This window comes from Semicossyphus pulcher, unplaced genomic scaffold, assembly GCF_022749685.1.
Source record: "Semicossyphus pulcher isolate SPU_LCO1_2020_fin unplaced genomic scaffold, fSemPul1.0.p SCAF_12, whole genome shotgun sequence".
Taxonomy (NCBI): domain Eukaryota; kingdom Metazoa; phylum Chordata; class Actinopteri; order Labriformes; family Labridae; genus Semicossyphus; species Semicossyphus pulcher.
In genome coordinates, this window is record NW_027211626.1 from 16,013,436 (window position 1) to 16,040,293 (window position 26,858).

The 26,858-nt window shown below is 43.9% G+C and overlaps 1 protein-coding gene across 1 annotated transcript in view; it reads right to left on the bottom strand.

The window, feature by feature from the left end:
• Positions 1-18,510, bottom strand: part of LOC138588327 (homeobox protein Meis1) — a 74,093-nt gene extending 55,583 nt beyond the window's left edge. The window contains exons 1-7 of the mRNA XM_069658387.1: positions 17,820-18,510; positions 15,946-16,166; positions 14,764-14,905; positions 14,443-14,493; positions 13,861-13,911; positions 12,604-12,750; positions 3,802-3,913 (exon numbers count right to left, since the gene is read on the bottom strand). Coding sequence (XP_069514488.1) covers positions 3,802-3,913; positions 12,604-12,750; positions 13,861-13,911; positions 14,443-14,493; positions 14,764-14,905; positions 15,946-16,166; positions 17,820-17,831 — 736 coding nt within the window. The 5' untranslated portion in view covers positions 17,832-18,510. The remainder of the gene's footprint in view (positions 1-3,801; positions 3,914-12,603; positions 12,751-13,860; positions 13,912-14,442; positions 14,494-14,763; positions 14,906-15,945; positions 16,167-17,819) is intronic.
• Between the last annotated feature and the right edge of the window lie 8,348 nt (positions 18,511-26,858).

Here is a 26,858-nt window from a genome sequence, read left to right on the forward strand (position 1 = left end):
GCATATATGATCTGTTGGCTTTTCCTCTGCCCTTCGAGCATTACTCTTCACAGAGAAGCATGATCCAAGGCAACAACAGCTACAATGAGGCTTCTCCAGAGGGCTTCTGGGTATTAAACAAAGGGGCCTGTTGGTAGGAACTAGCGCGCAAACAGCTGGGCTAATAGAGTGGGACTAATTAACTACAGGGCCGCCGCTCTCGCCGACTCTCCCTGTCGAAGCTTGCTGGATGTTTACAAAGATCTCCCGGAGAAAGGGAGGAGAAAAATAAGAGGCTTTTCTTCTTTGTGTGCTCTTTTAGGGGAAGAGGAGACACCCAGGACTGATTTTAATGACATGTGTGAAGCAAATGTGATCCTCCCTCCATTTTTTTATGGCTGCCAATGGAATTCAGCACTAAAAAATACCACCGGCATTGTGGTCAGAGCATAAACACATAACTAAGAGCTCAGCATGTGAGCAGAGCCGCCACATGCAAAAATAAAGATTTATTTAATTGCTCGCATTCTTACTGTGACACTGACAAATAACTGCAAATGCCCTTTTAAAAACAGCATTATCGTTAACTTTGCATTAGAAGGACGTTGTTCTCCTGCAATGCAGTTAAAAGACATGCTCGCAGAGACCTCTGATCTTACGTAAAAGAGATACGTCCTCACTATTCCTGCAGATCTCACGTTTGAGAGAGTGAATGCTGCGTTTCCGGGTAGAAATTGCGATTTTTATACCAGCGTGCAGTGAACTGTTCAGAGAAGAGGGCACAGCGGAGCATGTGTTTGTCTCAGGAACAGCCTCAGAAAAAAAAAGGGGCTGATAGAGGAGACTGGAGTTCACTAGTTAAAGGCCCTCGACCATCCAGCATCCTCCCTCTGAGCTGTTTCGCTCTGCTGGAGGGGGAGGATGGCATGGCAGGGAGACGAGGGGGCAAAAGATAGAGAGATAAACAGGAAGGAATCGGAGAAAGTGCAGAAGGAGAGTAATAGGGCGGCTCTATAGACTGAGGAAGAGAGGGGAAAGGGGGCGGATTGAAGGAGAGATGAGAGAAAGGAAGAATAAAGGAGAGAAAGATGGCCATTAGATGTGTAGCTCGACAGGCAGGGAGGAAGGAATGAAGAGAGTGGAGGAGAGAGACAGAGAGGGAAAGGTCAGAGAAAGCAATCTGTGCGAGGTAGAGAAGGAGGAAAATACAAGAATGAAACATGAAGAAATGAGGAGGAAATAAAGAAGGAGAGAGCGTGAAAGATAAACAGGAAAAAAAAGATAAGAAAGAAACGTCTAAAAGAGAAAAACGGAAAAACAGAGATGCGACAAAGGAAAAGAGAAAAACGGGGAAGAAGGAGAGGAAGCTAAAGGAACAAAGCGAGGTGAGAATAAGGGAAAGAAGAGGGATAAACAAAGGTAGTGTTTTACAGCGAGTGGGAGGCATGGAAGAAAAAAGGGGGAGGAGAGAGAGAGAAAAGCACGGGGGTTCACAAGGAGAGAGAAACCGACTGAGAGCGAAATGAAAGAGGGAGACGCGAGAGTAGGTGGGAGACAAGGGAAAACTGGAGAAGAGAGGGAGGATGCAGAGATGAAAGCGCTGAGAAAGAGGGAGGAGAGAGACAGCCGGGTGAATCTGTCGGGGAGAGAGCGAGCAAAGTGCCAAACAGATAAATAACCAGCTTACTGGGATTACAGAGTGACTGACACACAATTTGCCAGAGCCAATATGACGTGGCAGTGATAGCTCTTAACCCATATAAAACCTGAACGCCGTCCAAGATGTCCTCCGGTGTTTACTGTTGTCACGCCGTCCTGATGCTCTACACTGTGTATGTGTGTGCGTGGACATAAACAGAACGATCGCGCACACACACGTACATGCAGAAATGAGTGTGTCGTCAGGCTTAAGAGAGACGATGAAAGAGCTGCCCTTAGAAACAGTTGTTTTTAAGGTGGTACAGCTGATATCCAAACACCCAAATATATATTATACATCAAGTTTATCCTACAACACATTAACTAAGCTGACACACACACACGCTACCCCGCGTTTTACCCTCTAGTGAACTTCAACAACAAACAAAAACCTACGATAGCCCTGGAGAGTCGGGGCGGGATGTAAAAGGGGGATATGCGGAGAGATAGAGAGAGAGATGATGAGAGCGAGAGAGAGAGAGAGAGAGAGAGGAGGCGGGCCATCATAAGGAGTGGGCCTATAATTGGAAAGATGTGAAAAATGAAGTGTCAGTTTGGTCAATAGAGGCCAAAGGTCACAGAAGCAGGAGCCCAAACTCGGCACAGAGCACGCTCATTAGAGCGACCAATCAGATCTTGCCTGGCTGCCCCAGACCATTAGTCATCAGAGGTAGAGGCGCACACACACACTTTAACACACACACACACACACACAAATATTGCTTTGTCTTTTCCTTTTTTATGTAATTTCACTCTTTTTTTTTACCCTACTCTCCTCCTTCTCATATTCTGTCCATCTTTTATTTTTGTCTCGCCTCGTGTCTCACCTCAGCTCGTCTCCGGGGCTTTAATGACGAGTGAGACAAAAAGACAGTGTGTGAGATAGAGAGAGAGAGGATGAGACAGACAGAGAGACAAAGAGAGACAGAAAGAGTGTGTGTGTGTGTGTGTGTGTGTGTGTGTGTGTGTGTGTGTGTGTGTTGACTATATAAATGGCTGCTCAGTGGAGTGGAAGGCATGGCGGCGCTCTCTGCTCCCACCCAGGCTCTGCCTCCTGGCACTGGCAACCCTGCAAACTGCTCGCCTTGACATAGCCTTCAATAATATATGAAGTTGCCTTTTTGCCTACAGTTTGTTTGCAACGCCGCCCCACCAGCAACACCGACCCATTCTCCCACCGCTGCCTCTCTCTCTCTCACACACACACACATATTCTTAGAATGCATACACATCCTGCCTCAGCAGAGCCGTCAGGCCCAAGAGGGAGAGAATGTGTCAGACCATGCTAAACATAATATCAATGAAAAATAAATGAAACAAATTGTAATTAAATTCCGTTTAAATGTTGCACATTTCTTAGTCTTACTTCAAATGCATCGACTGTCAAAGATGTAAGCACATTGAATTTATGTTTGCAAGCTTTAATGCCGATGATTCCTGATAAGAGATATGACTAATCATCGATGCTAATGAGAAAAGAAATGTCTATTCTGTAAAAGAAAAGCAGTCTTGTTTTTAATCTGATATCCATTTTGGAATTGGTAATAGTTTATGATCTGGCATTAACTAAAACAGATGCATGCAATCCTTCAAATTAAACTGAAACAATAAAATCACCGTCTAATGACGACATATGACAACAGAAAACAGTTCCTCTGAATAATCAGACATGATAAAGAACTGAAAGAAGAAAGAGAGCAGAAAGAGACACCTACTTGTTAGGAGGTCTGCAAGCTAAGTAGTCAAACAGTACATATGACATGAACTGCTTTGTCTGCCGGAGCACACAAACACAACCAAACATGCTCATGTAAAGCTAACTGCACGCTAAAGCATGAAACAAGAGTGAGCCAGCGCTTTTATAGCGCTCTTATAGATCATGACCTCTGACCTCTCTGTGAGTTACTACAAGCAACTGTGAGCTGATGCAATAACTAATTCCTCTTCAAACAGCCTGAATAAGCCTGTCAAACCTGATCCCGACTGATGCTTAAGCTGTCAATCATGTAGCTGTACATGATATAATCTATCTGATGTAATATACACAGAACCTTACTCTACGTTTGAACTGCTTCCCTGTCCTCCCCTCCTTCTCCATGTGAGTAAGAAGACTGTGACGCTCACCCTGTTCGCTGCTGTTGTCGCCGCTGTGCGATGTGTGTCCGCCGCTGGATGGGCCCGGCGTTCCTCCAGAGCGTGTGGACGCCGTGTCATCATGATCTCTGTTCCAGGACGTCTGACGTAGAGAGAGAAAGAGACACCAGTCGGTTAAGTTAACGTCAACTCCCTGTGTTTTTCTTCCATCTTTTGTTGTACTGATTTCATGTGTAAATGTGTTTTTTAAGCGTGCAACATTTGTATCTTATTTTGAAAACCTCTCACATATACATCATGTCATGAGAGAAGCAGACACATGTGCATACACACACTCCAATAAGTTAACAACTTGCCCGGTCACGCGGCGTGTGTGTGCCCCTGCAACAATCTAATGCAATGAGGATTATTGGGGCTCGACGTCGAGAAAGGCCGAGACGAATAGCGGGCGAACATGTTGTATTAGTTCCCAGCTTTCTGAGGCATGCAATCCACGGCTGCCTCCATTTGGCTCAAACCACTAGCAGATGAAAATACAAAACAGCTACAACTTTAGATAGGCCGCAGCCAGAGCCAGGGAGTGATGTCATCCGAGCAGAGCAGAGCCGACCAGAGCGACAGAGAGAGAGGTAAATAACTCAAAGTATTGCTACATTCGTATAAATACTGTGTTTTGTCCAGAAATGAAACAAAAATGGATGACCAATCCCGCTAATGTGGATTTCAATTTCATTTCGGGGAAGCAAGAGCCAAGACGGAGACATAACCAAATAAGCTGAAGTTTTCCCACAGCCTTTTCTTATATACAAAATGAAACAAAAGTATTGCATGACGGACCAACCTGAAGCTTTTTAACTTTATATAGACAAAGGAAAAAGTTTCTGTATGACCACAGCGGAGGGAAGCTCATGTGCCTGTTTCTACGACTTCAAAAAAGTGGCACATAAACACAAGCAGCTGACTCGGCAAGAGAGACATTGATTTATATAAAGTAAGTTGTGTGTTTGTGTGAGAGAGTCTGACGCACAAGGGAGAGTAGAGCAAATAGTCCTGACATAAGGATCACACACACACACACACACACACAGGTAGGCACACATCAAATACAGACACACACTGTCAGATTCAGACACATTAAGTTCCCTCACACGTACAAATACATACACGCTGCACAAAAACACACACTGCCCCATACGAAGCTGCTGCACATTATCGAAACTAAACCAGATGTAACCTCTTATCTCTCCGGGCCTCTGAAAAGCCACATTAGGGCCGAGGACAGGAGAGAAAAGAGACTTTAAAACAGAGGGAAATGGAATCTAACGTCTTATCACACACAGCCAGCTATCGCAAACAAACACACAACAAACACACACAAACACTTCTACCTGCTCCATGCGCCCGTGTGAGTCTATCTTTGCTCTGCCAAATCAAATGAAGCAGATATCAAGGGGCCGATGTGGTGTTTGCGTCACGCTTTTAGGGCTACGTGACGAAATGAGTGATAGAAACCCACGCGCAGGAAGAGAGGAGGGAGCGCAGAGGAGCACACTGGGGAACAACTGGTTTCAATTGGGAAACGCAGAGCAGCGCTGCATCTGCGAGCGAGGTTTGGAGCAGAGTTTAGAATTATGAAAAATAAAGTAGGCATTAATTCATGAAACTGGGTTTAACAGAATGTAGATGGAATAAAGTAACAGGAAAGGAAACACAAGTCAGCAAATTCCACACATTTTGGCTCTATTAGAGCCCGATTGATGTTGCTGGGCTATGAAATTATAATCCAGTGCTTACATTGACGATATAATCGTTGTTTTCCAAATTAGGCTTTGAGGCTTTGCAATAAAGAGGAAAGCCACAGCACAAAGGCATGACTAGAATGGCGATCGGGAAGATAAACGTTGATTTTAACGGGGATAAGATACCGAGAGGGGTTTTTTTTCTGCCTCTTAGATTCCTTTTTTTTTTTGCTGAGCGAAGAACAGAAAAATGAAACACCCGTGCATGACCGAGAAACTCCAGAGAACATCAGAAGTGAGGTAATCCAGACCACATGCTCAGCACGCAAACAGTTAACACGGGCTTTTGCCAAGTGTGCTTTTAAAAAATGAGCAGAACTTGTTTATTCAGAGCTCTGTGAAGAGAATAGCACAGGACCCCGGGGACGTGAGGCGAAGAGTATTAAAAAAAACCCTCCACTCGCAAAGAGGAGATTTTTTTTTTCTTTTTGTTTTAATTCTGAAACAAATTCCACTTGAAAATATAATTAGAAAGTGCAGGGGGAAGTGGCAAACTACTGCATTAGCTGTAATTGAACAAAAGAGCGCTTTGCCTGTTGGGAGGTGGCCTGCTGAGGCCCCATGGGAAAGGGGGCGGGGCTGAGACAGGGCCTGGTGGCATCTCCGCGGGGACGGGGAGTTTATTTATAATCACAGGCCGCCCTTGGACTGAACAGGCCCGGCACTGATCTAACACGCAATTAATACACACACGGCTGAGATCACACAACACACATACCAGCACACACAGGTCACACAGCGTGTGTGCACACCCACGCACAAACACACTTTTTTTTGGCACTTCATGGGAACCCTTTTTATCTACCTTTCGCAAACACAACACAGAACTGCCATACGCACAGACTCTGTTTGACAAAAGCACACCTTGACCACAAGACACACACACACCCTGTGCCAACAAGACTTCAGCACACAGCTCAGAGGGTCCACCTTCAAAATAAGAGACGTGTAAATTCACAAGACAAATAGATGCATAAACAGAAAGCTGGAGAGAGAGAGAGAGCTGCACACAGCTACACACTTGATTTATTCTATGTCCCCCTAATGAGCCGCCATGCTCTCTCTTTCTCTCTCTCTCCTCTGTGCAGGATGTAGATTAATTCACTGCTTAATTGTTTAGTAAATTCAATTTTCCACATCCTATTCTACCTAGCTTTAGCTAAAGTTCTTAAATCTGCCGCGCCAAGCCGAGGGAACCCTGCTTTTGAGCCCTGCATACCTTTTTTTCTTCCTCTTTTTTTTATTACCATTTCTCTTCCCTCCACTACCCCTAATTCGCCATGAAAAGATTTTCCTTGCTGGAAATTCTGATTCCGCTATGATCGGTGAGGCATTCCAATCCGATGCATTCTCATTGTGCCGCGTCTAAGATGCGAAGGGGGGGCTTCCCTTTCTCGCTGTGCCAGGCCTCCATATCATACAAGCGCTCATGCAAGAAATGTTGCCTTCCCAATTCATTTGCAATAATAAAGAAAATGGTTAAGGTTGTTGTGCTGTTGGCCCCCGCCCTCCCCTCTGTCCTCACTCTGAAATATCTTTTGTGATGATATGGATATTTACTCTTCAGTCCGTGCCAGCGAGCGTGCGGGAATAATCATATGTGCATACTTAACGGCACAGACATAAATATCCAAATAACCCCCCCACATGTACACTCCTCACTGGTGGTACATCTGAATCAAAGATGACAGTCGGGCTACTCCATCCCCCAGAATGCTTTGGTGCACGTGTTCTCTGCGGTTGTTTTCTTTAACACCATTTCTGACCTTTTGCAACAGCGCTGCTTCCTCCAGTTGAAATCTGCGAGAATGCCATGTGTTGCAGCAGCGAGATGGCCCGCGACGGCTGCACGGACACATTCTCGCACTCAGCCGAGCGCTGGTGGGGAAGCTGTTAGTGAAAGGGGCTGAAAGGCCAGCTATTGTAAACTCTTGTTTACTTTGCTTTCCACTGTGACTAGATAAAGCAGGATCTGCCTCTCTGATAACCGGCCAGGCAAGTGCTCGCCCAAACTACCTCCGCTTTCTCTGCTCTCTCCTCCCCTCTCCTCCCCTCGCTGCAATATTAGTGCCTCCGAAATGAAAAGAGGGGCTGGTAATGGTATGCGTGGTGCAAAAAAAAAAAAAAAAAAGGAGTGAGAGAGCAAAAGATCCCCCTCCTCCCCTCTGCCTCCCTCCCTCCCATTCTGTTCTGCACTCCCCTTCCTCCCTAACTCTCCACAATAGACAAAGAAAGGAGAAATAACCTTATAATTGCTGAAGGGGGTGAGGGAGAAACTGGATTTGGTCTCTTGAGTAAGTAAAGTATGCTACACTGAATAGCCGTCAGGTACTCTTCAATCGGCTTTTTAAAAAACAGCCGGTTAACCTCATCGAGACAAGCAAAGATAATTACATGTTTGAGATAATTACCAGAGCTTTCAAAGTCCATTTAGACGACACTCGCGGAAACCGACAAACTGATTTTCCTTCTCTGCGGCCTCCTGCACTTCAGGCTCCGTGTTTACTCTCTGTGAGCTGAAATCCAAACAAAAACATTAACTCGAGTGCTCCCACCTCCACGCTATCTAACCCCAAACAAAGCTCACTTCTTTTTTTTTTTCTCCGCTTGTGAATGAAAAGGCAGGCATAATTTCTTAATGACATGTTTTGCTGTGGGTTTTTTCTTCGTTAGCCTAGCCTAGCTCGCGCCGGGATGTTCTCGGAGGATCCCTTGGAGACGGGCTGTTTGTGACGGCGGCCATTGTCAGAGGCTCGCGGGGGGTTAAGGGGGAGAGGAACTTTCCATTAGCTAAGTACACATGTGTTAAGCCCAGGTTATTGTTTACTTAGCCAAAGAAACCACAGCAGGCCTCGGGGACAGACATGGCCGCCCATCAGAAGTAACACGAGACACAAGCCAAGAACTTTATTTGCGATTGGGATTTAGTTGCAATCTTTGACACGCTGCAGCAACACTGAGGACTAGTTCCTCAGTGCAGTTACGCTGCATTATTTAAAATCTACTTATAAATCACCTTACTAAAAGAAGTTATATGAAAGTATCAAAAGCTCCTGACGCTGCCGTTCTTTGAAGTCACTCTGGCCTTGATTTGCTTAATCAGAATCACCCCTACTTGCTATTCCAGCACAATAATGAAGAGGCTAAGAAACACACAAGTCACGTGGTCGGCCCTTTGTATCACTTGTTGAATCCTTAACAGCCGCCCCGCATTCACTCCCCGATGGAAAAAAAAAAAAGGGGAGTTCAGGGGAGGGGAGGGAGGACGGGGGTGTAGAGGAGGGAGGGAGGCGAGTGAGGGTCAAACCTCTCCTCTATTCAACTACAAAAGCTGCTATTACCAACAATCGCCGGCATGATTCAAAAGTTTGTATTAAGATCAGCAGTGTGCCACTGTAGGAGAGAGAGGGAGAGAAAGAGAGAGGGAGAGTGTGCGGCTGTTAAGTCGGGTGTAACTCGATCCATACTTCAACGAGAAGCGGATAGATTAGCGATAGCGGTGTACTGATTAGGAAAATAGTGGCTGACCCCGGCGGTCAGGGTTTCCATTCAGTTAGGAGGGCTGGCTGACGGGGGGGGGCAGGGGTCACTCTTTGACCGCCAGAGTTACCTAAACCAACACTGCTGGGTCTCGCTGACCTGGAAACCAGCACTTGTATGCCATAACAGTGCCAATTGTTGGGAAAAGATACAGCGATAGCGCTATCAGGAGTAAATTCTTACACAGTGACCACAACAAGTGAGCTCACAGGAGCAGGGTTTGTTTGGGGAAGACTGAGCGGGACAGCAGAAAAAACAGCAACAAACGTATAGATACTGTTTGGGATTGTTCACATTCTTTTTACATGAACTCAGCTGCATTAGAGCAACAATCACACCCTACAAACGCCACAAAGCCTCTCTAACCTCTTCACTAAATTAACTCAACAGATCAACTGCTGAGCGTTCAGAATCACTTAAGGCTCTCTCACATCCACAAAGAGGCAGGCGGAGAACATTTTTAAGGGAAAATTTCAATTATTTCCAGCCCCACTTCAGCCTGCATGGCTCAATCAAGACGAGGAGCTCTTGAGACTTGGAGTGAGTCCTCAGCACTATTAGTAGCGTTCTGCTCTACAGCGGAGAGAGCCCGGGCCCTCCGAGTTCATTAGCAAATTGCTGCGCCCCTCCCCGCGCTCTCTGCGCAATTAAATGCAACTGTGCAAATGACGTACGGCGGCGTGGAAATACCTCCCCGCTTCTGCAGACTGAGGTGAACATGTGCGGCAGGCAAATAGGGACGCAATCAGCGGAGCGACTGCTGACACATTTCCACAACAACAAGGAGACAGGACGCAGCCACACTCCAAGCCGCTCCACATTAAAGGCCTCTGCAACATTCACTCATAATAATGGACTTTCACTGTGACATTCATGCTTATATAAAGCTAAAGTAAAGCAGGATGTACCGGTCTAATGGGGCGACTGGAAATGTGCTGCACAAGTGAAGAAATTAAGCAAACGTGGTGGGAAACTCTCCAGGGAGCGGCAGGGAAAGGGTTAAGAAAGTCCAACTGGTGCTAACCAGTCACTCCACTCACATAGCACCTGAGGGGGGTGCTGCATTTATCAGGCCGGTCTGAACACACACATGCACACAGCAGCGTACACACAAACACACATATATGCATACACTTGTAGACAGATGCATGCACACAGCTCGTGCACATTCGCACACACACACACTCCCCCACACACAAACACAGGAGGGTGAGCCCAAACTGGCTGGGCTGCATTCACAAGCCAGCGCAGAGCCTCTCTGACTTTTTCACCTCTCAGCTATGCTCCGCTTTCTTTTGAAAGGGGCTCAGCGTCCCTCCGTACTCGCCTGCACAGGCAGGCAGAGAAAACAATGTAAAGACATGTAAAGAATATTCAGAAAATTACGGTTATGACGAAAGAGTGCATAATGCAGCAAGAAAGTCAGCGGCGTTGGATTGTTGAGTTTAATAAATTCAAAGTATTTTTTTTTTCTTCCTCTGACATTTTTTTCTCCTCTGCTACAGTCGCCTCACTGGAATAAATTGGTTTATGAATAAATGAGCCTGCTTTCTCCCTCTTGTTAACATTGTTCTTTTGTGCAAATTTTCAGCATTTTTTTCCAGTCCACTTCAACTTTATGCCCGAGGGCATATATTAAAAATACATATGGAAAGAGATAATGCACACACAACGCAAATTCGTTAAGGATGTCACTCCCTAACAACCGGAGATAAGATGTCAGACAAAAATAGCCCACGAAACTCAAAAAAATATATATTCTGCCGCGAGTAAGTTATGAAGCGCGCTGCCATTAGATTGACAATATAAGTATTCAGCAGAGAGGCTGTTTGGATATGCCCATTTACACAGCGTGCTGCTGAGGACAGGCTCCATGTTATCCTGCTGGAACAGAAGACCATCCCTCAGTATTACACTGCTGTCAAAAAGTTGTTCTTGTGTTTCTATACAAACTATATGCCTGTAGGTCATTTATATTATTCTGTCATATCAGTGTAAACACAAGCTCATGTGGTTTCTCCCTGCATCGCCTATATGTAGGGAGGATCATTATATTAAAATAGGCCATGTCTTCATCTTACAGGCAATTAAAGATCTGCATCAGCGCCTGCAGCACAACATCATTCTCTTCATATACCTGGAAACCCATGGGCTTTTAACGCACTCTATTTCCATGTCTATATATCATAAAGCTTCTGACCTCATCTATTAAAAAAAAAAAAACTTTTGACAACTGAATCCCCGCGAGAATACAACAAGCCGTTCAAACAGACACTTAAATGCACAAGTGGCGTCTGTGTTATTTAATTCTGCTGCTGGATTAAATGAAGTATTATCTTCCGGGTGATCTTTCTCATTTCCATAATCAGACATAAGGGGCCTGAGCGGAGGAGTGGGGGTCTTCCCAGTCCGCTCCCAGTCCTGCCATTCAGCCCGGAACATAAAAGCCGGTGGCTGCCTCTGTGCGTCCTCAGACCAGCCACTCAACCATATGGAAGTCCGCGGATTTAAATTATTTAGCCTAATCGCTTCATTACTTTTTATGTCGGACTATCCAACTAATCCCTTTAATTTGGACACTTGATTTTTTTTCCTCTCCCCCCTCATCGGCTCTGATGGCTTTTAAGCCAGTCCTTTAAAACTCTGCGATAGTTTAACTTATTGAATCATCGTCTCATAGCCTGCAACCCTGTCTGCTGCGCAAATGACTCGCGCTATTAATGGCCGAAAATCCAGATTTGCATAATTCTAATCATCGGCTGCTGTTATCATTATTTAACGGCAGTGTATGGGCCATTAGGGTCATGCCTGCGCGCGCACTACAATGTCCCCGGAGTGGCAACAGTCAGTGGAGCACATAATGAAGGCTGTGGTTATCTCTGATATCGGCACAAAGGGGAAACACTCCCTAATCTACCTTTAATGCCCACTGATTCTATAGCTTTTAGGGAATAAACCGTCTTATTGGGGCTGAATCTGTGAGCGAAATAAAGGAGCAGGAGAGGAGGGGTCTCGATAAGCAATGTGCACTCATGTCTAAGGAAAAATACTGACAAGACGCGTAATGAACCGTGAACTCCACAGTGGAGAAAGCAAGGCACCTCAGCCACAGTGTGCAGCCCGTGCTGCTGCTGCTGCTGCTGCACAACAACACAAGAGCAGCTCATGATGTTTGATTGGAGAAAGGGACAGAAAATGGAGAGAAGCGCTAAATTAAAATCGACATGAAGCAGGTCAAGTTTATGGCGATGCTTTTTCCAGCTAATCTCCTCAGGTCGGTTCCGGGTTCAAGTCTTAATGGGCCAATAATGGCGACATTATTCAGAAAAATTTCTCATTCCGATGGACGGAATGTAAAACGGCCTTAATCATATGCAAATAACAGCGCAGCGGAGGAGTGACCCAGAATAGCTGAATAGCCAGCAGGGAGAGAACACACACACACACACACACACACAGAGGGGGAGAGAGAGAGAGAGAGAGAGAGATGTACCTGATCAAGGGCCACAGATGATCTCGTGATCTCCTCGCTGTCAGATTTGGAGCCTCCCTCCCTGTCGTCTATGACCAGGTCGATGGGCATCTTTCCTTTCAAGCAGCTGATGTACCGGTGACAGAAATTATCACACAGCTCGTGCACCTTCAGGGAGAGGAGGCAGAGGCGTCACACACACACACACTTTAACAAACCTCAAAAAAAGCAACACACACACGACTTTGACGTGCAAAAAGGGCCTGAGGAGTTTTTAGAGCAATTTGGCAAACCGGCGATCACAGCACAATTATTGCATCTAAAATAATTAACTATAACACAAAGCATGCTGGGAACTTTCGCTGTGATAAATTATTAGGCTAAATATGGTCAAAAACTGTAATTTATTCATGTATTTTGCCTCGAAAAAGTTTTTATATTGCTTCAGTTTTGTTAAAAAATGAAAGCAGATCACTTTGGACTCCCTCGGGCTAATGAGTGTCCAGATCCAGTGCCGTGCTATGCCGTGCCGTGCCAGCGCACTGCATCCGGACTGTGATAGCAACTATTTTTTTTCTCCTCCTCTCAAAATAGAGATATCGCTGAAAATTGACAGTGACAAGAGGGCTCAGGGGCTACAACGCACTCAACAGCCGTGTTAAATTCATCATGGGTGCCCCGGGTAGTGGCCATTAGAGGAGGGTGACCCGCGTGACTGACATTTAAGGTAAACTGTTTAATTTCGTCTACTTATTACATTATCACTGCCAAGGCGGCGCGTCATGACGCACCGGAAACTGAAATGTCAGATGGGCAGAGAAATATAGAAAAAACTGCCTTAAACTTTATTTACAACATTTTAATGAGAAGACAAAAAACTCTAACAGCTTTGACCATGTTTCAAAACGTTAAAGTTGACCTTACAGGCTACTGTAGTCCATCTAACGATCAGAGTTTCACACCCACAGATGGCTGCCTGCGGCCTTTCGCCCTCCACAAAGAATCATTTTTTAAACCCCGCAAAGTTCGCCTATATGTTTCACCTTGCACGCAATTTGTGGCCGCATTAAAGCCCATTAAAACACGCGGGGAGATTTGCGCACACAGATATCCGTTCCAGTTGTAACAGCTTGCGTCGTGATTAAACGCGGAAGAGGAATGGCCCCATGATTGATTCTGACGCTAATTATAACCGACTAGCAAAAAATACATTCTCACAAATACAGCCCATAGGTCTGAGGTGCAGCACAGCGGACAGAAACGAAGAGAGAATATTACCTTCTCCAGCTCCAGAAGATGAAATCGTAAAACTTGAATGGCTTGAATCATCTGAAAAATTAAAATAACAATAAAAAATGAGCTGCTCACATCTCTTGATATTAAACAGGCACGTTTTTCTCCATACAAGAAGTGCAGACGAGGAGAAATATTCATGTGAATGGATTTTATGTGGGACTGATATTAAAGTTGGACGTTATTGCAATATGGAGAGCAGGCGTACAGTAGAGCCTGGCGCTGCAATAAGCCTCAGAGTCAGAGATCTATTAGCAGGAAAACGTTCCCCTCACATCACAGCACAAGTATCAAACTGTACAAAGTGAAGAGCTTGAGTAAAATAACTTTGCAGGCTGAGTTCAAAGGGTTGTGACAGCTGTCTCACAGCGGCCCCTTCATCTGTAGATACAACCGGGGGCCATCGTGATATCAAACAGCCCCAAAAAAGAGGAGCCTCACCTCCAATCCTGCTCTTACTTTCCAGCCCCACATGGCTCTCTGACACAGATCTACAGCCCGCCAGTACGCATGCACAACAACAGCTGGGAGAACATGCAGGAAATGCAAAAATAAAATGTGTCTTACCAGATTATCCAACTCTGGATTCGATGAAAATAAAGGCTTTTCTGCCCGAATCTAAAAGCAAGAACATTTTCATAAAACATGTGTGTAGAAAATATAATACGCCAATAAATAACATATAATGTGAGATTAAATATGAAGCATAAGTATTGATTTAATGGTGCGTTAATTCTAACTTTACGCGCACACTCAAACATTTTAAATAACTATATTTTCTGCCACTGCAGTGTGTACTTTACGCACAACAGTCACAGGTCCACACATTCAAAGAGAGAGCTCCAGCAGCCCGAGCATGCACATTATAAAGAGTCAAACTTTCCTGACCTGTTTTGCAAACACTGCTATGTCTTCATTGAAAGATTCCGATGAACAGACGTCTCCTCCCGCCACCCCGGGCTCTCTGGGGGTGCACGTCGCTAATTCACATTTCTCAAAAATCAGTGCAAGCAAGGGGAACAGGGGGTGCCTGGGAACACACACACAATAGCAAATGTCACCAGAGAGAACAGCGCCGGGGTCAAGACTACTCCAGGCTAGATTTAGCCAGCCATGCTACTCTTCAACAACTCGCCCATGGGGACCGCTGCTGCAGCCCGCGTGCTATTATATTATGCAGAGGCTCGGAGAAAGGCTGCAAACAGCGCACAGACTTCTGTGATTAAATCTAGGCGCCTAATAGCATAAAAGCTTCATAGTCAGTCAGGCTAATTCTGTGCACAGGTCTCCGTTTGGATCTCCCGACGCGCGCGTGTGTGTGTGCGTGTAGGTGTGTGTGTTGAGGCCACTTGATGTGCACATATTTGTAGATTATTTAGTGTTTAAGTCATCAGAGCAAACATGTGCAGGCTGGTCGTGTGTTCAAAGTTGTGTCAGCAAAATGGCGCAAGACGGTCAAACTCTGAGCAGCGTGTTTCACCGTGAAAACATCACGCTTAGAATTTTTAATTAACTCCTGTAAATTAATAAATGACATGCAAATGTTGGATTTGCTTTAAAGTGATGTATTTTTTAATTTGCTGAAGTCTGGAACGTCACGTGCAATTAATTAAATTGTTAAAGGGGGGAAAGTAATTATTTAGCTCGTAATAAACGAGAAAGCTAAAGCACGTTAGACCCTAAAATAAATGGTACATGTTCTCATTAAAACGGACTTTGTCTTATAATTATTCTTAACAGCCAACTGACTTTTTCAGTGAAACACTGACAAATATATATTTGTAAACATTTTCTCAGCTGTACCCAAAAGAAACACGTGGTAAAAATATTCACTTTAGAAGCATAATGTTCTGATTTTTGCTAAAATAAAAGCAAAGGCTGCAGCGCCTCTCTGCCCTCGCGCCTCTGCAGCAGTTTGGGCTCCAGCGTTAGGAGGAAACTTCCCAAAGACGCACGAGCGTCCCGGGCTTTGGTCCGGTGTTTTTCCTGCTACTTTGCACCCACAGTCCCACCCCGGCTGCCCCCTCCAGGCCTGCCCTCCTGAGAGCGACTCTCCCCCGCAGGACCTACCCGTATATAGCGTCTTTATCTCTCTTGAGAGCGTCGTTGACGGAGGAGCCCATACTGGGAGGCATGGTGTTGGTGTGGGCAGTGTGCGGGTACTGGTGCGAGTGCAGCTGGGGCCCGTGGTTGAGGTGCACCGCCTGCATGGACCGGGCGCCGTGCGGGTCTCCGTACATGGTGGTCGGGATGCCCACCCCGTCCATCCCGTAGTGGGGCAAGTCTTCGTACTGCACACAACATGAACACACATGCAGGAGAATGAGTCAAACTCTGGTTGTAACTGACAGAATCACAAGTTAAAATTATATTAGAAAAGTTGTTTTAAGTAGCAGAAGTGAGACTTAAAGGTTTGTTTCTTCTTAAAAACAGATAAAGTAAAAATGTGCCAACTGGGAGAAATAGTTTCATTATATTTCAAAACAATGTTTCAACATTTGCTTTATTCAAAGTCTCTAATAATATTGCACTTTAGTGCTTTATCTTTAATAATTCTGACTCTCATAAAACATGCAAAATAAGACACATACATCCAAAACATTGATTTAATTTGTGAGTAATTTAAAGAGTGTTTTGTTCAGCAGGATTGTGTTTATGGCTGTGAAACCAAAGCTTTTATTTTGAAATGAAAATTAGTTTCTTTCTGAACTCTCCCACAGAGTCTCTCTTGTAGCTCTGACATTAATAAATTTAACATAATTTATTCACGAAGTTTAAAAATACTGGGACCACTAAAAAGTGAAACTACAGTACCATGGCTCAGTTATTAGAACTGTCATTCAGCAGGCAGGGTTAAACACCAGCAGTTTGCACAGCAACAAAAAAAGTCTTAAACTTGTTCCTCGCCGTGTTTTCTCATTTTAAAGGCTCGTAATTGTGCAGCTTGTTGTTCCCGTCAAACACTCGGATCTCTGCATGCAACAAATGCAGCTGAACGCGTGTTGTGTTTGTCAGACGATGTTAAACTGCAGCTCGATATTCAAACTTTTTCACGTGTCAGTTTTGAGTTAAATATCGCACTCTCTGTCTTTAGATTGTTATTAAACACACTGCTGGTGTGTTAAACTAAAAACATGTCTGTTAAAGTGTGTAAAAGTCTAAAATAAAATCTTTATTCGTGGTTTGCTTCTCTAACAGATTAAAAAAGACGCATGAATTATTGATAGTGCTCTCTGGAAGTGTCAAGCAAGCGTTGGGCACAGAGTAAAACGCATTATCACTTAAAGCTGAGCTTTTCGACCTTAAAGGCAGCGAGGTGCAAACCCCAGCGTGGTGCAGCTCCACAGCCAAACTAAGCAGCTAAATGTGTCCCGAACATCCCTGCTTTCACTCTGTTTACTGTCCGTGAGAGGATCAGAGCCGCTGTTCTGAAGCTGTAGCTGGAGTGTGTGAATCAAAGAGTTTGTCATCAGCTCATTTGGAAAATCTGCCGCACGTGCATTATGCTAATATTGTATGTTTAGGCACATTTTGCGGAGGAAAAATAGAGCTGATTTCGGTTTTGTTGTTAAACGCTCCTCTCAATGTGGAGTCTCGGAGATTTGTTTTGCTTCTATGCCCTCCCCCATTTTGCTTCCAGTAACTGGCCTGTCATAACTAATCTAAAAAACATCGCCGATGCGAGATATAATCACGCTTCCACTGTCCCTTAGTGACCCGGTTCGTGGGGGCAAAAACGACTGCGGCCGTGCGTAATAACGTGCCAAAAGACGCCAAAAATGAAATGGTTCTCTCCATGTGTCAGGAAGACGACAGCAACTTTCGCCGCGAGTGTGTGTCCGTGCGGGTATGTGTGTCATTAAGCCACGTTACAGCGCAGCATTGCATTCAAGCACACACAGCAGACTTAGAGAAACTTTTTTCGGGGGGATCGTCCTACGTACCCGTTGCGCCATAACCCTCCTGACTCCCTGGTCGTCCTTTCACTTTAGATAAATCCCCTCTGAGGCCAGGGTGGAGACGAAATGAAGAAAGAAAATCCAAATAAACTGGAAGATGTTTCAGCCAAAATCCCGTATGCCTTCTTCCTTTTTCCACGGAGCGGTGCAGCCAGCCCCCGCTTTCTGCGCAAGTTTAGCCCAGGCGCGGCGAATAGGTCCTCGGCTGTCCTCTCCTCGGGGCAGCGGCGCGAGGCTCCTTTCCCAAAACCAGGATGAAAATAAAACAGCCCCTCAAACAAAAGTGGCGACTCTCATGGCTTTTTTTGCCACTCCGCCTGTCAGTCAAAACGCGAGGGCTTGTCAAAAGTACCGGATGAATGATGGTCCGACGCGCGTCTCCACGGGCTCGGCACCACCTCAACGTTAATGGTCACAATCAGAGTTAAAAAATGAAGCAGCTCTCCTCTCGTTTTCTTTGATCACTCTCGGCTCCCGGCTTGATTTTCTTATGCAAAAGCGTCTAGAGGAGATCAAGAGGAGGTGGGGTGATAATTCTGGCTTAGGCTTTTCTTAAAGGAGCCACGATCGATGCTGAGCGTGTGTGCGTATACGTCTGTGTGTGTGTGGATGTGTCTGTATGTGTGTGAGTGCGTGTGTATGCATGAGCCGCCTGCCCCGTTTTGTGTACAATGGATGTGTGTGTTGAGCTGAGGAGGAGCGGAGGATCTGGACCAGACTGCTGAAACCCGGAAGTAGTGGTGGCCATAACAGGTCGCGTCTTACACAACGCACCGGGCTGCAGCAAGTCGTGCGGAGAGGAGGGGGGGTGGGAGGACCCTGCGAGAGCCAGCAAGCCACGGCGCGAGCTGGAACAACACAGGGATAAACACAGAATATGCACCTATGACTCCAGCTGCGGGTTTCATCCTCACAAACTGACTTTATTCTTCAGTCTGGAGCCGTTTGTAAACACTGAAGTGTCTGAATTTAGGATTTGACGCATCCGGCATGCACTTCTGTGCATGTAAACAGTTTATGATCGGTTTATTGAACCATCTTTCAACTCTGATGAGAGATATTGTCAGGTAGGTTTTTAAGAGCCTAAATGGTCCGATGTCCGACATTTTTATTTATACAATTAGCACTTAAGTTAAGCTAATTGTGATAGTTTATGTTCATGTAAAGCTTCTGGAAGGCTGTCACTATCAGGTCTGCATGATACCCAGAGTGAAGCTTGTAGAGAAACATCCAGTCCTGCAGGTTTTGCGCCTCTGGTAGCTCACTATTAACGTCTGTTTGCACGCCCTATTTGCATTAATGCACATTCCATGTAATGCACAAACTATACAAGGGTTTGGGAAAGTGTCAACTGCAGATAAAAAGAAAAATAACTTTCATTAAGTTTTCTGTGTGTTTTTAGTCGAACATATTTTGTTTTATTGACTTCTATGCGTAAAAACAGCACAATTAGTCGACTCCCTGAGCCTGAGTTGAGGTCTGCATGCTCAATTCTGTCATCTAAACGCTCCTGCAGCTTTTCAAACGCATCTTTTCTGTCTAAATAACAGTTCCCATGTCGTCCGTCCCTCTCCCCCACAGCAGCGCTGAATGGGTCGCTCCAGTCTGCCCGGGCTGTCCAATGGCAGAGAGGCTCCGGGATGGGAGCCCCCTATTGGCTCCCCGCATGATCGATCCGGGGCTGATTGATCGGTTTTAGGCCACATTTGCGAGGAGGCGCAAAACAAAACACCGTCCGCTGGTAGAAAACACACACACTTTGTGTTTTCTGTCAGCTCGTACGGGCTGTAAATTCACTGACACACACAGTATTTGATCAGGAGTCTTTCTCTGTCAGAACATAAACACACACCCCAACATTTACACCTCTGACTTAATGACATATTACTAAACGCGCGCGCACTTTGGATAAACTGAGAAGCGAATAGAGCTGCACTACCTTCAACTTTCTTCTGTCTCAGAAGTTATTCAGTCAACTTTCCTCTCTTCGTAATGAAACGTTCAGCTGAGTTTCACACATTGTAAAAGTTTGTCAAATATTGATGAGCTTTAATTTATAGAGGGGAAACTTAGATTCTGGAGTAATTTAGAGGAAGGTGCTGATATCGCTGTAATGTGTGGATGTAAATTAACCAAATAGTTTAAATTTACTGCGCTATGTGGTTATATTTGATTCCACGCCGGAATATAAAGGGCTGCAAATCTTATTTCATTTAGTCTGTTAAGGTTTTTTAATTAAGAAGTTGAACTTCCTCAAAATCTGCATGAAATATTGATGACATATTTCCGGGCATGTGAAGTAAAATAAGTAAAAGTTTGATGGACAGGATTAGTTTGAAGGGAATGTGCAAACGTGAAGGTTTCATAGATTTCTGGATGTTTGTGTGGTCGTTTCCCAACATGGTGATCAGTTTTAAACAACTTTGTATTAATCTCCAGCCCTGCACACATAAACTGAGGGCGCCACATTATCTCCTGATTATGCTCACAAGGTGTTGCTGCTCGGTGACAGCTTGGTTGAAGTTTTTTTTTTCTCCCCCGTGCAGCGCGTCCACTCATCGATCATCTGCCCCCGGAGCCAGAAATGGTGTCATAACACGATAATGCGGCTTCACACATTCGCCGGTGATTCCTGCGGTAAAACCCGAGCGGTGGGATCCGATGGGACAAATTCTTTTTTTTACAGGCATGAAATGACGACCACAGGCTCCCGCAGTCCGACCGGAGAGGCTCCGGGGCGCGGGCAGCAGAGAAGCCTGGAAGCGGCGCAGGACGCGCGGACTTTTACGCACAGAGACACCGGATCAAATAATAAAGTGTGTTGACTCGAGCTCGTGGAGATTGTTAATTATTTATTGGTGAGTAGAAGCTCTCTCATTCTAATTATTTTTTATTTCTGGGCACATTAAATAATTTAAAAGCTTAATATTGTCACTGATATATTCTCTGAAAGGGAAGCTATTTTAAATTAAAGGAAAACCTGCTGTTTTAAATCCACTTTCAGCTAAATTTGTGGGTTTAGTGAAACGCAAACAGGATTATATGACTCACCGAACCACAAGGTACTCTACAATTTAGAGGGTCATTGAGAAAAAAAGCCAAATTAACATGAAAGGAGCCCACATCAGCGCCTGACCACTGTAAAATAACTACAATGGCATTATAAAGCAATTAAGCTCCTTCAATTAGCGTCTGTAAAAGCAAAGTGGGGCTGCACTTTCTCTCCTGGAGTCGCTCTCTCGTGAGGGTCAGCGCGTTTTGGCATCCTGAGAGAGAGAGCAGGGGGGGGCAAATACCGTCATTTCTGTTTAATCCGCTTTGCAGTGACGGTAATGCTTTGAGTCGTTTCAATAAAATCAGCAGGTATTACTTTCAAACGGCTGGATGGAAATTGACAGCATGTTTGACTGCGGGAACAAATGGACGCGGTGTTTGACGGCCTTTACGCGCGTGACTTGTGCTTTTTGGAGACAAAGAGAAGTTTCATTCTTTATGTGAGTTTATGAAACACAAATATCCTGCAGAAAGTCGGTGTTTTTTTTAGTCTCAATCATATATTTTTGGCTCAGAGAATATTCTAATAAATAATTTAGATTTTAATATTAATTTTAATCAGTGCACTTTGGGTTGAATAAAGAAAAAAACACAACTTCAGATGAGTGAATCACACTTTAAGCCTTTGTTTTCGTCTCTATCTCTGCCTGTCTGTTGCTGTTTGAAGAAACAAGGAGCAACTGGCAGCCCGAGGAGTCAAACTGAGGTCAAACTTTTTGCAGCCCCGCAGCTCTGCGCGCAAACGTGTTAGGATCTGCAAAAGGCCACTGAGACCGAGTCTCCCTGCTTTGTGTCACCGCTGCAGCGCGCAGGCAGACAGATAGAGACCTGCTGCAGAGTTTTCACAGCTTATCTAATTATAAGGAACTACTACTAGTATATTATCGTCTGTCAGAATATCAAGCAGGATTCATTAGGGTGCATTCAGGGGCTGTTAGGTCTGGAATTATTCAGTCAGAAAAAAGGCGTTCGGGTTTGGAAGAGCAGAGGATTTCTTTTAGCTCGGAGATTTATTTTTAAAGTTAGTGAAATGAGCTCAAACGCAGCCAGTGTCACACAATAAAGGCGTTTTTGTACTGCAGCCTATTTACCCTGATTCATTATCGTTTATAAGTTAAGTGCAGTTTATGTTGGAATTATTTAAAACACAGTTTGTCTTAATTAATTGCCACGAGGTGATTTGATACGATTTTTTTAGACGGATTATTTCAAATAAAGGCAGCAATATCTCGGGAGTGTAATTACATGGCATCAAGAACATCATAAACACTGGGGCTTACCGTAAATGTTGTAAAAACCCTTTCTATTATTAAACAACAATATATTGCAGTATTAATTTTAAATCACGGATCAGTCACAGTTTGTTTCAGTGTAAACTCTCTCCTCTGGGAGTTTTCACTCCTGCAGTTTGGCCCAAACGTTGATCTGAGCAGCTCTCGCCCTCTCTCACACATTAATGCTTAATCATGTGCGCCTTCTACCGGCGCTGTGGGGAATTACAGGAGACGCAGAGAGGCAGAGGAAGAGACGTGTTCAGGTAATTAGGATTAAAAAGACACCTGCACAATTCAGCATTTTAAGCATCTTTATCTTCTTCAGATTGCTGCAATGCATACAGAATATTCTGTTTCAATATATAGATACATATTGTATTTCTCATCTCTTTGTTGATGTAAATTATTTGACATGCTAATAAAATATATAATGGAGGTAGTTGTGTTTTTGTGTGTTGCTTTTTATTGCAAATATCTTGTGTGTCTAGTAATGTGTTTCCTTTATTTAAAGCCAGATGTGAAGCTGTTCATACAGGAAGTAGCTAATTTCTATCACTCCATCGAAGTAACATTTAGCCACGAATGAACTTCTCGTGAGCTCCAATCACAAGAAAAACAAAAAGAAAACCAAAAAGAAAAAAGGAAACATAAACGCTCAAATCTTACACTCAGCTCTTATAATTTAAAAAGCTGCAACTGTACTCAATCTGTATGTTATAAATGATTAAAAAAAAAACTGTAATTAAAAGCTTAATTTTGCTGTCACAGTCCTTAAAATAAGCGCACTGCTGCTGCGTTCTCTCTTAGCAGTCCGTACGTAGGTGTTGCATCAATGTGAACATGTGGATTCATGCAAAACAACTGCAAACGTCTGAACCTAAACAGATCCAGGAGCTGCTGGGACGTGACAGTCGCACTGACATCACCGCATCACACCTATAGATACATATGTGATGAACAGCTGCTTTGCTATATGGTGTGAAATTAGATGCACACGTACAGGATATAGAAGTACAAATGTGTACACTGAATCACACACGCAGCAGAGGCCTGTAATTATAGCTGGTGCTGAACGCTGCCAGTCAATTTTCACATTGTGCCACCAGCCACCGGGTCAGCAGCCACGCTTTTACTCTGAAAGGCTGCTGAGTCTGAATTAACCCCACAGATAGATAGATCACACACACCTACCTCCCTCTCTCTCTCTCTCTCTCTCTCTCTCTCTCTCTCTCTCTCTCTCTCTCTCTCTCTCTCTCCTTCGCTCTCGGAGTCTCTCGCCCTCCCCTTCCAGCAGCATTTGTCACCGCCGCTATTATTTCAGGTGTGCTAATGGTGTCGCGGACACTCTTGCTGAGGGAGGAAGAGAGGGGACGGAGAGGGAAAGAGGGAAGGACAGAAGGAAAGGAGTCTCATCATTGCTTTAACTTTTATCCTCCCCCCCCAAAAAAATAAATAAAGGGGTGAGGGATTTGGGTGAGGGAAGAGTAAGGGGCAGCCGCACTGTTCAGGGTGGAGGGGTATGGGTGGCAGTTGGTAGATGGGTGAGGATGAAGAGGGTGTGTGGGGGGGTTCTCACACCTTCCAGGGAGACTGTGAATTGATCAGCACCTTAGAGAGAGAGAAGAAGAGGGAGAGAGGGAAAGTGAGAAAAAGGGAGAGAGATGAAGGATGACGATGAGGAGAGAAGCTGGGTGTGGGAGCCCGGCTATAAAACCAGGAGGGGGGAGAAACGGAGCGGGAGAGGGAGGTGTGAAGACTCATCTGTTCCTGGATGGGTGTGAGTTTGGGCTGGAGTGGCCTGGGAGCGCAGCATAGCCTGGTGGTAATAAAGAGAGACGGCCAACATCACATGTGAGGGACAAATATGACGAGGGTCTGATTCAAATGTATCGCTCAGTGTGATTAATGAAGCTCAGAGATCAATAATCAATAATACAGCTGTTACAACCTCACAGACAGAGCATCACTGGGCTCAAAGTCTACATCTCAAATGCTTTACTTTTATTTTTTAATTAGAGGATTTAGATATTTTCTAATAAAAAGACTTTTATTTTGGTAACCAATAATTTAAACAACTTCTTTTAAGTTTATTTAATGAAAAAAATATGGAAAAATATGTTTACATTTCATTCAGGCTTTACAAGCAAACTGCACCTTTGGTTCCCAGGCTTCTCGTAGATTATAAAAAGCTAAACCACGAGCATTTGGCTTGTGGCTGATCTGTATCACCAGGCTGCTGTAAACACATGGTCACCATGAAAGTACAGCTGTAACTCACACACACACACAGATACACACCACAAAACCACCTACTTGTACATTTTCTAAGAGTGTATATTTTATATATTTTGTTATCTAATTTTGTACTTTTTTATATATATATATATATATCGATAGATATATATATTTTGATCTTTATTTTTTACCCTCTGTGTGCTGATTCTTTCCTATTGTATTGTACTGTATAAGCTGCTGGAGACTGAATTTCCCAGAGGGAGTCATCCCAAAGGGATCAATAAAGTTGAGTCTAAGTCTAAGTCTAAGTCTAAGCTATGCTCATATAGTCAGTGTAGGTAATAAAAGGCGAGAGCATTTATTCAGTCCATTCTTTGAATCACACTGTAATTAAAAATTAATACTTTTGATAAAGAGCAGAATAAACAGTTAAAGGGTCAAAGGTGACAAAGGTGGTTTTGTTAGTGAATCTAGTCCAGATATTAGAGCAAACTTTTTATAAGAGTACATAGTTTTTTGCACATATATATGCTAAATATATAAAATGAATATAGTAGCTACAAATTGAAAAATATAAATTGATAATATAAAGTTTAAAAACAGCAACAAAACATAAAATGTCAGCAGTCTCAGACTTTATCCTTGATGTCCTCTCGATGTCAAATAAACCAAACTAATAAAGAGAGAGGTCATGATGCAGCATTGTGACAGATTAGAAATAAAATAGTATCAGTTAAAAAAAGGGGACTATTTTCTGCCAAGGTAAGAAGATGCAGTTTCACTGAATCAGATTCAGGAGCCTTTGGGTGCTTAAGCAGACCGTTGCAGAAGCGAGGACCAAGCACTAACGCTACCTTCTCACCGGTCATGCTCCCAGCTTGAGGCCGAATACCAGAGGACTGTCCAGCACAAGTCTGCGACTGACTTGCAAAAAAATCTGCATTATAAACTCTAACGTGTACAGCTCATCGAAACATGTGTTAGGTTGGGGGCTGTCTTTCAATGTCTGCCCCTGAGAGTAATCAGACACCCTGAAAATTTGCCAGGACCAAAGAGAGATTTGTAGATAGTAACAATGGCGACTTCAAAATAAAAGATATATATACACATATCAGATGGGATACTTGAACAGCAGTTCAGCTGAGGGGCAGCCGTCCATCCCGGCAGCAGTGAATCAGATTACCAAACACACTGATTGACTGCAGCGGTTTGTAGCGAACCTGCAGCCATCTCTCCTAAACAAAGTTATCTCTACTGAAGTTCATGAAGAGGTCAGCGGTCACATCATCTCGTCTAAGATCCCTCGTATGCCGCGCGACCCTGCGGGATCCTATAAAGAAGCTTTCAAAGCATAAATTCCTGTCATAACAACAAATGTCAGAGGCACGGAGAGTATGCTAACTGTGGCTGTGCTGCAGTAAATGGAAGCAATTATTCTGCTGCTGTATAACAAAAAAAATCACCAAGGATTTTCAGACAATGAGACACAAAGTTGTTGTCTGTGAAAAGTTCTTCCAAACCCACACACAAACTGTCACAAGAATCCAGGCGACGTGATTTGTTGTAAATGTATTCCACTTAGCTTTTGTTAATTATCACAAGTGTCATAACCATCAAAAGACAACAACAGACGACTTGGCGCACACGCTAACGTTTGACACCTCTATCTTTATACCCTTTGTTCTGTCGCTCTGTCTTCCCTCCTTTGTTTATCACATATTATACCACACCTGCCTCACATCATTATTCTTCGCTCGCACTTTTGTGCTTAGTCCTTGATTTCCTAAATGAAGACACAACTTGTGGGTTTGAAGATTTCATTTTGAAAGAGCCACATGCTGTAGCGTGGAGGAGAATGAAAAGTCACATTGATGTTTAAATTACTGCAATTAATAAGGATCTGTACCTGCAGTCTGCAGCATACACTGTTTTGCCTTATTCTAAATAAGTGTGCTTTCTTCATATGTGATTTATACAATCAGAAATTAATATTGCATTAGAAATAGTCAATGCATTTGTCTTTTTAACAGAACTGAAATTTTCTATCTGATTAGTTGTCTCCAAGAATGCAACATTTTTATGTTACCTACCCAGTTATTACACAGTTATTACACTGTTATTACACTGTTATTACAGGCAGTTTTAAAACACTTAATATCTGGAATCTTTTGTCTGTGCAGAGAGTTTTTCCTTTGTTCTATAAATGCATGTCAAATTTGATTAAGTAAATGCCTACAAAAAAAACACTGGTTCAACAACCACAACAAAAAATTCAAAAAGTTTTTGTATTTTGACAACTTTCATTAAAAACTTTGAAGCTCAACGTTTTGTGACTCTCATGATTTGATTCCAAGGTTAGAAAATTGTCTAACTCAAAATTACAGTCATGAAATTTGTAAATAAAAAACAACAAAAAAAACAGGTGTGTTTTCCTGTCACTGAATTTTTTTGTTTGAAATGA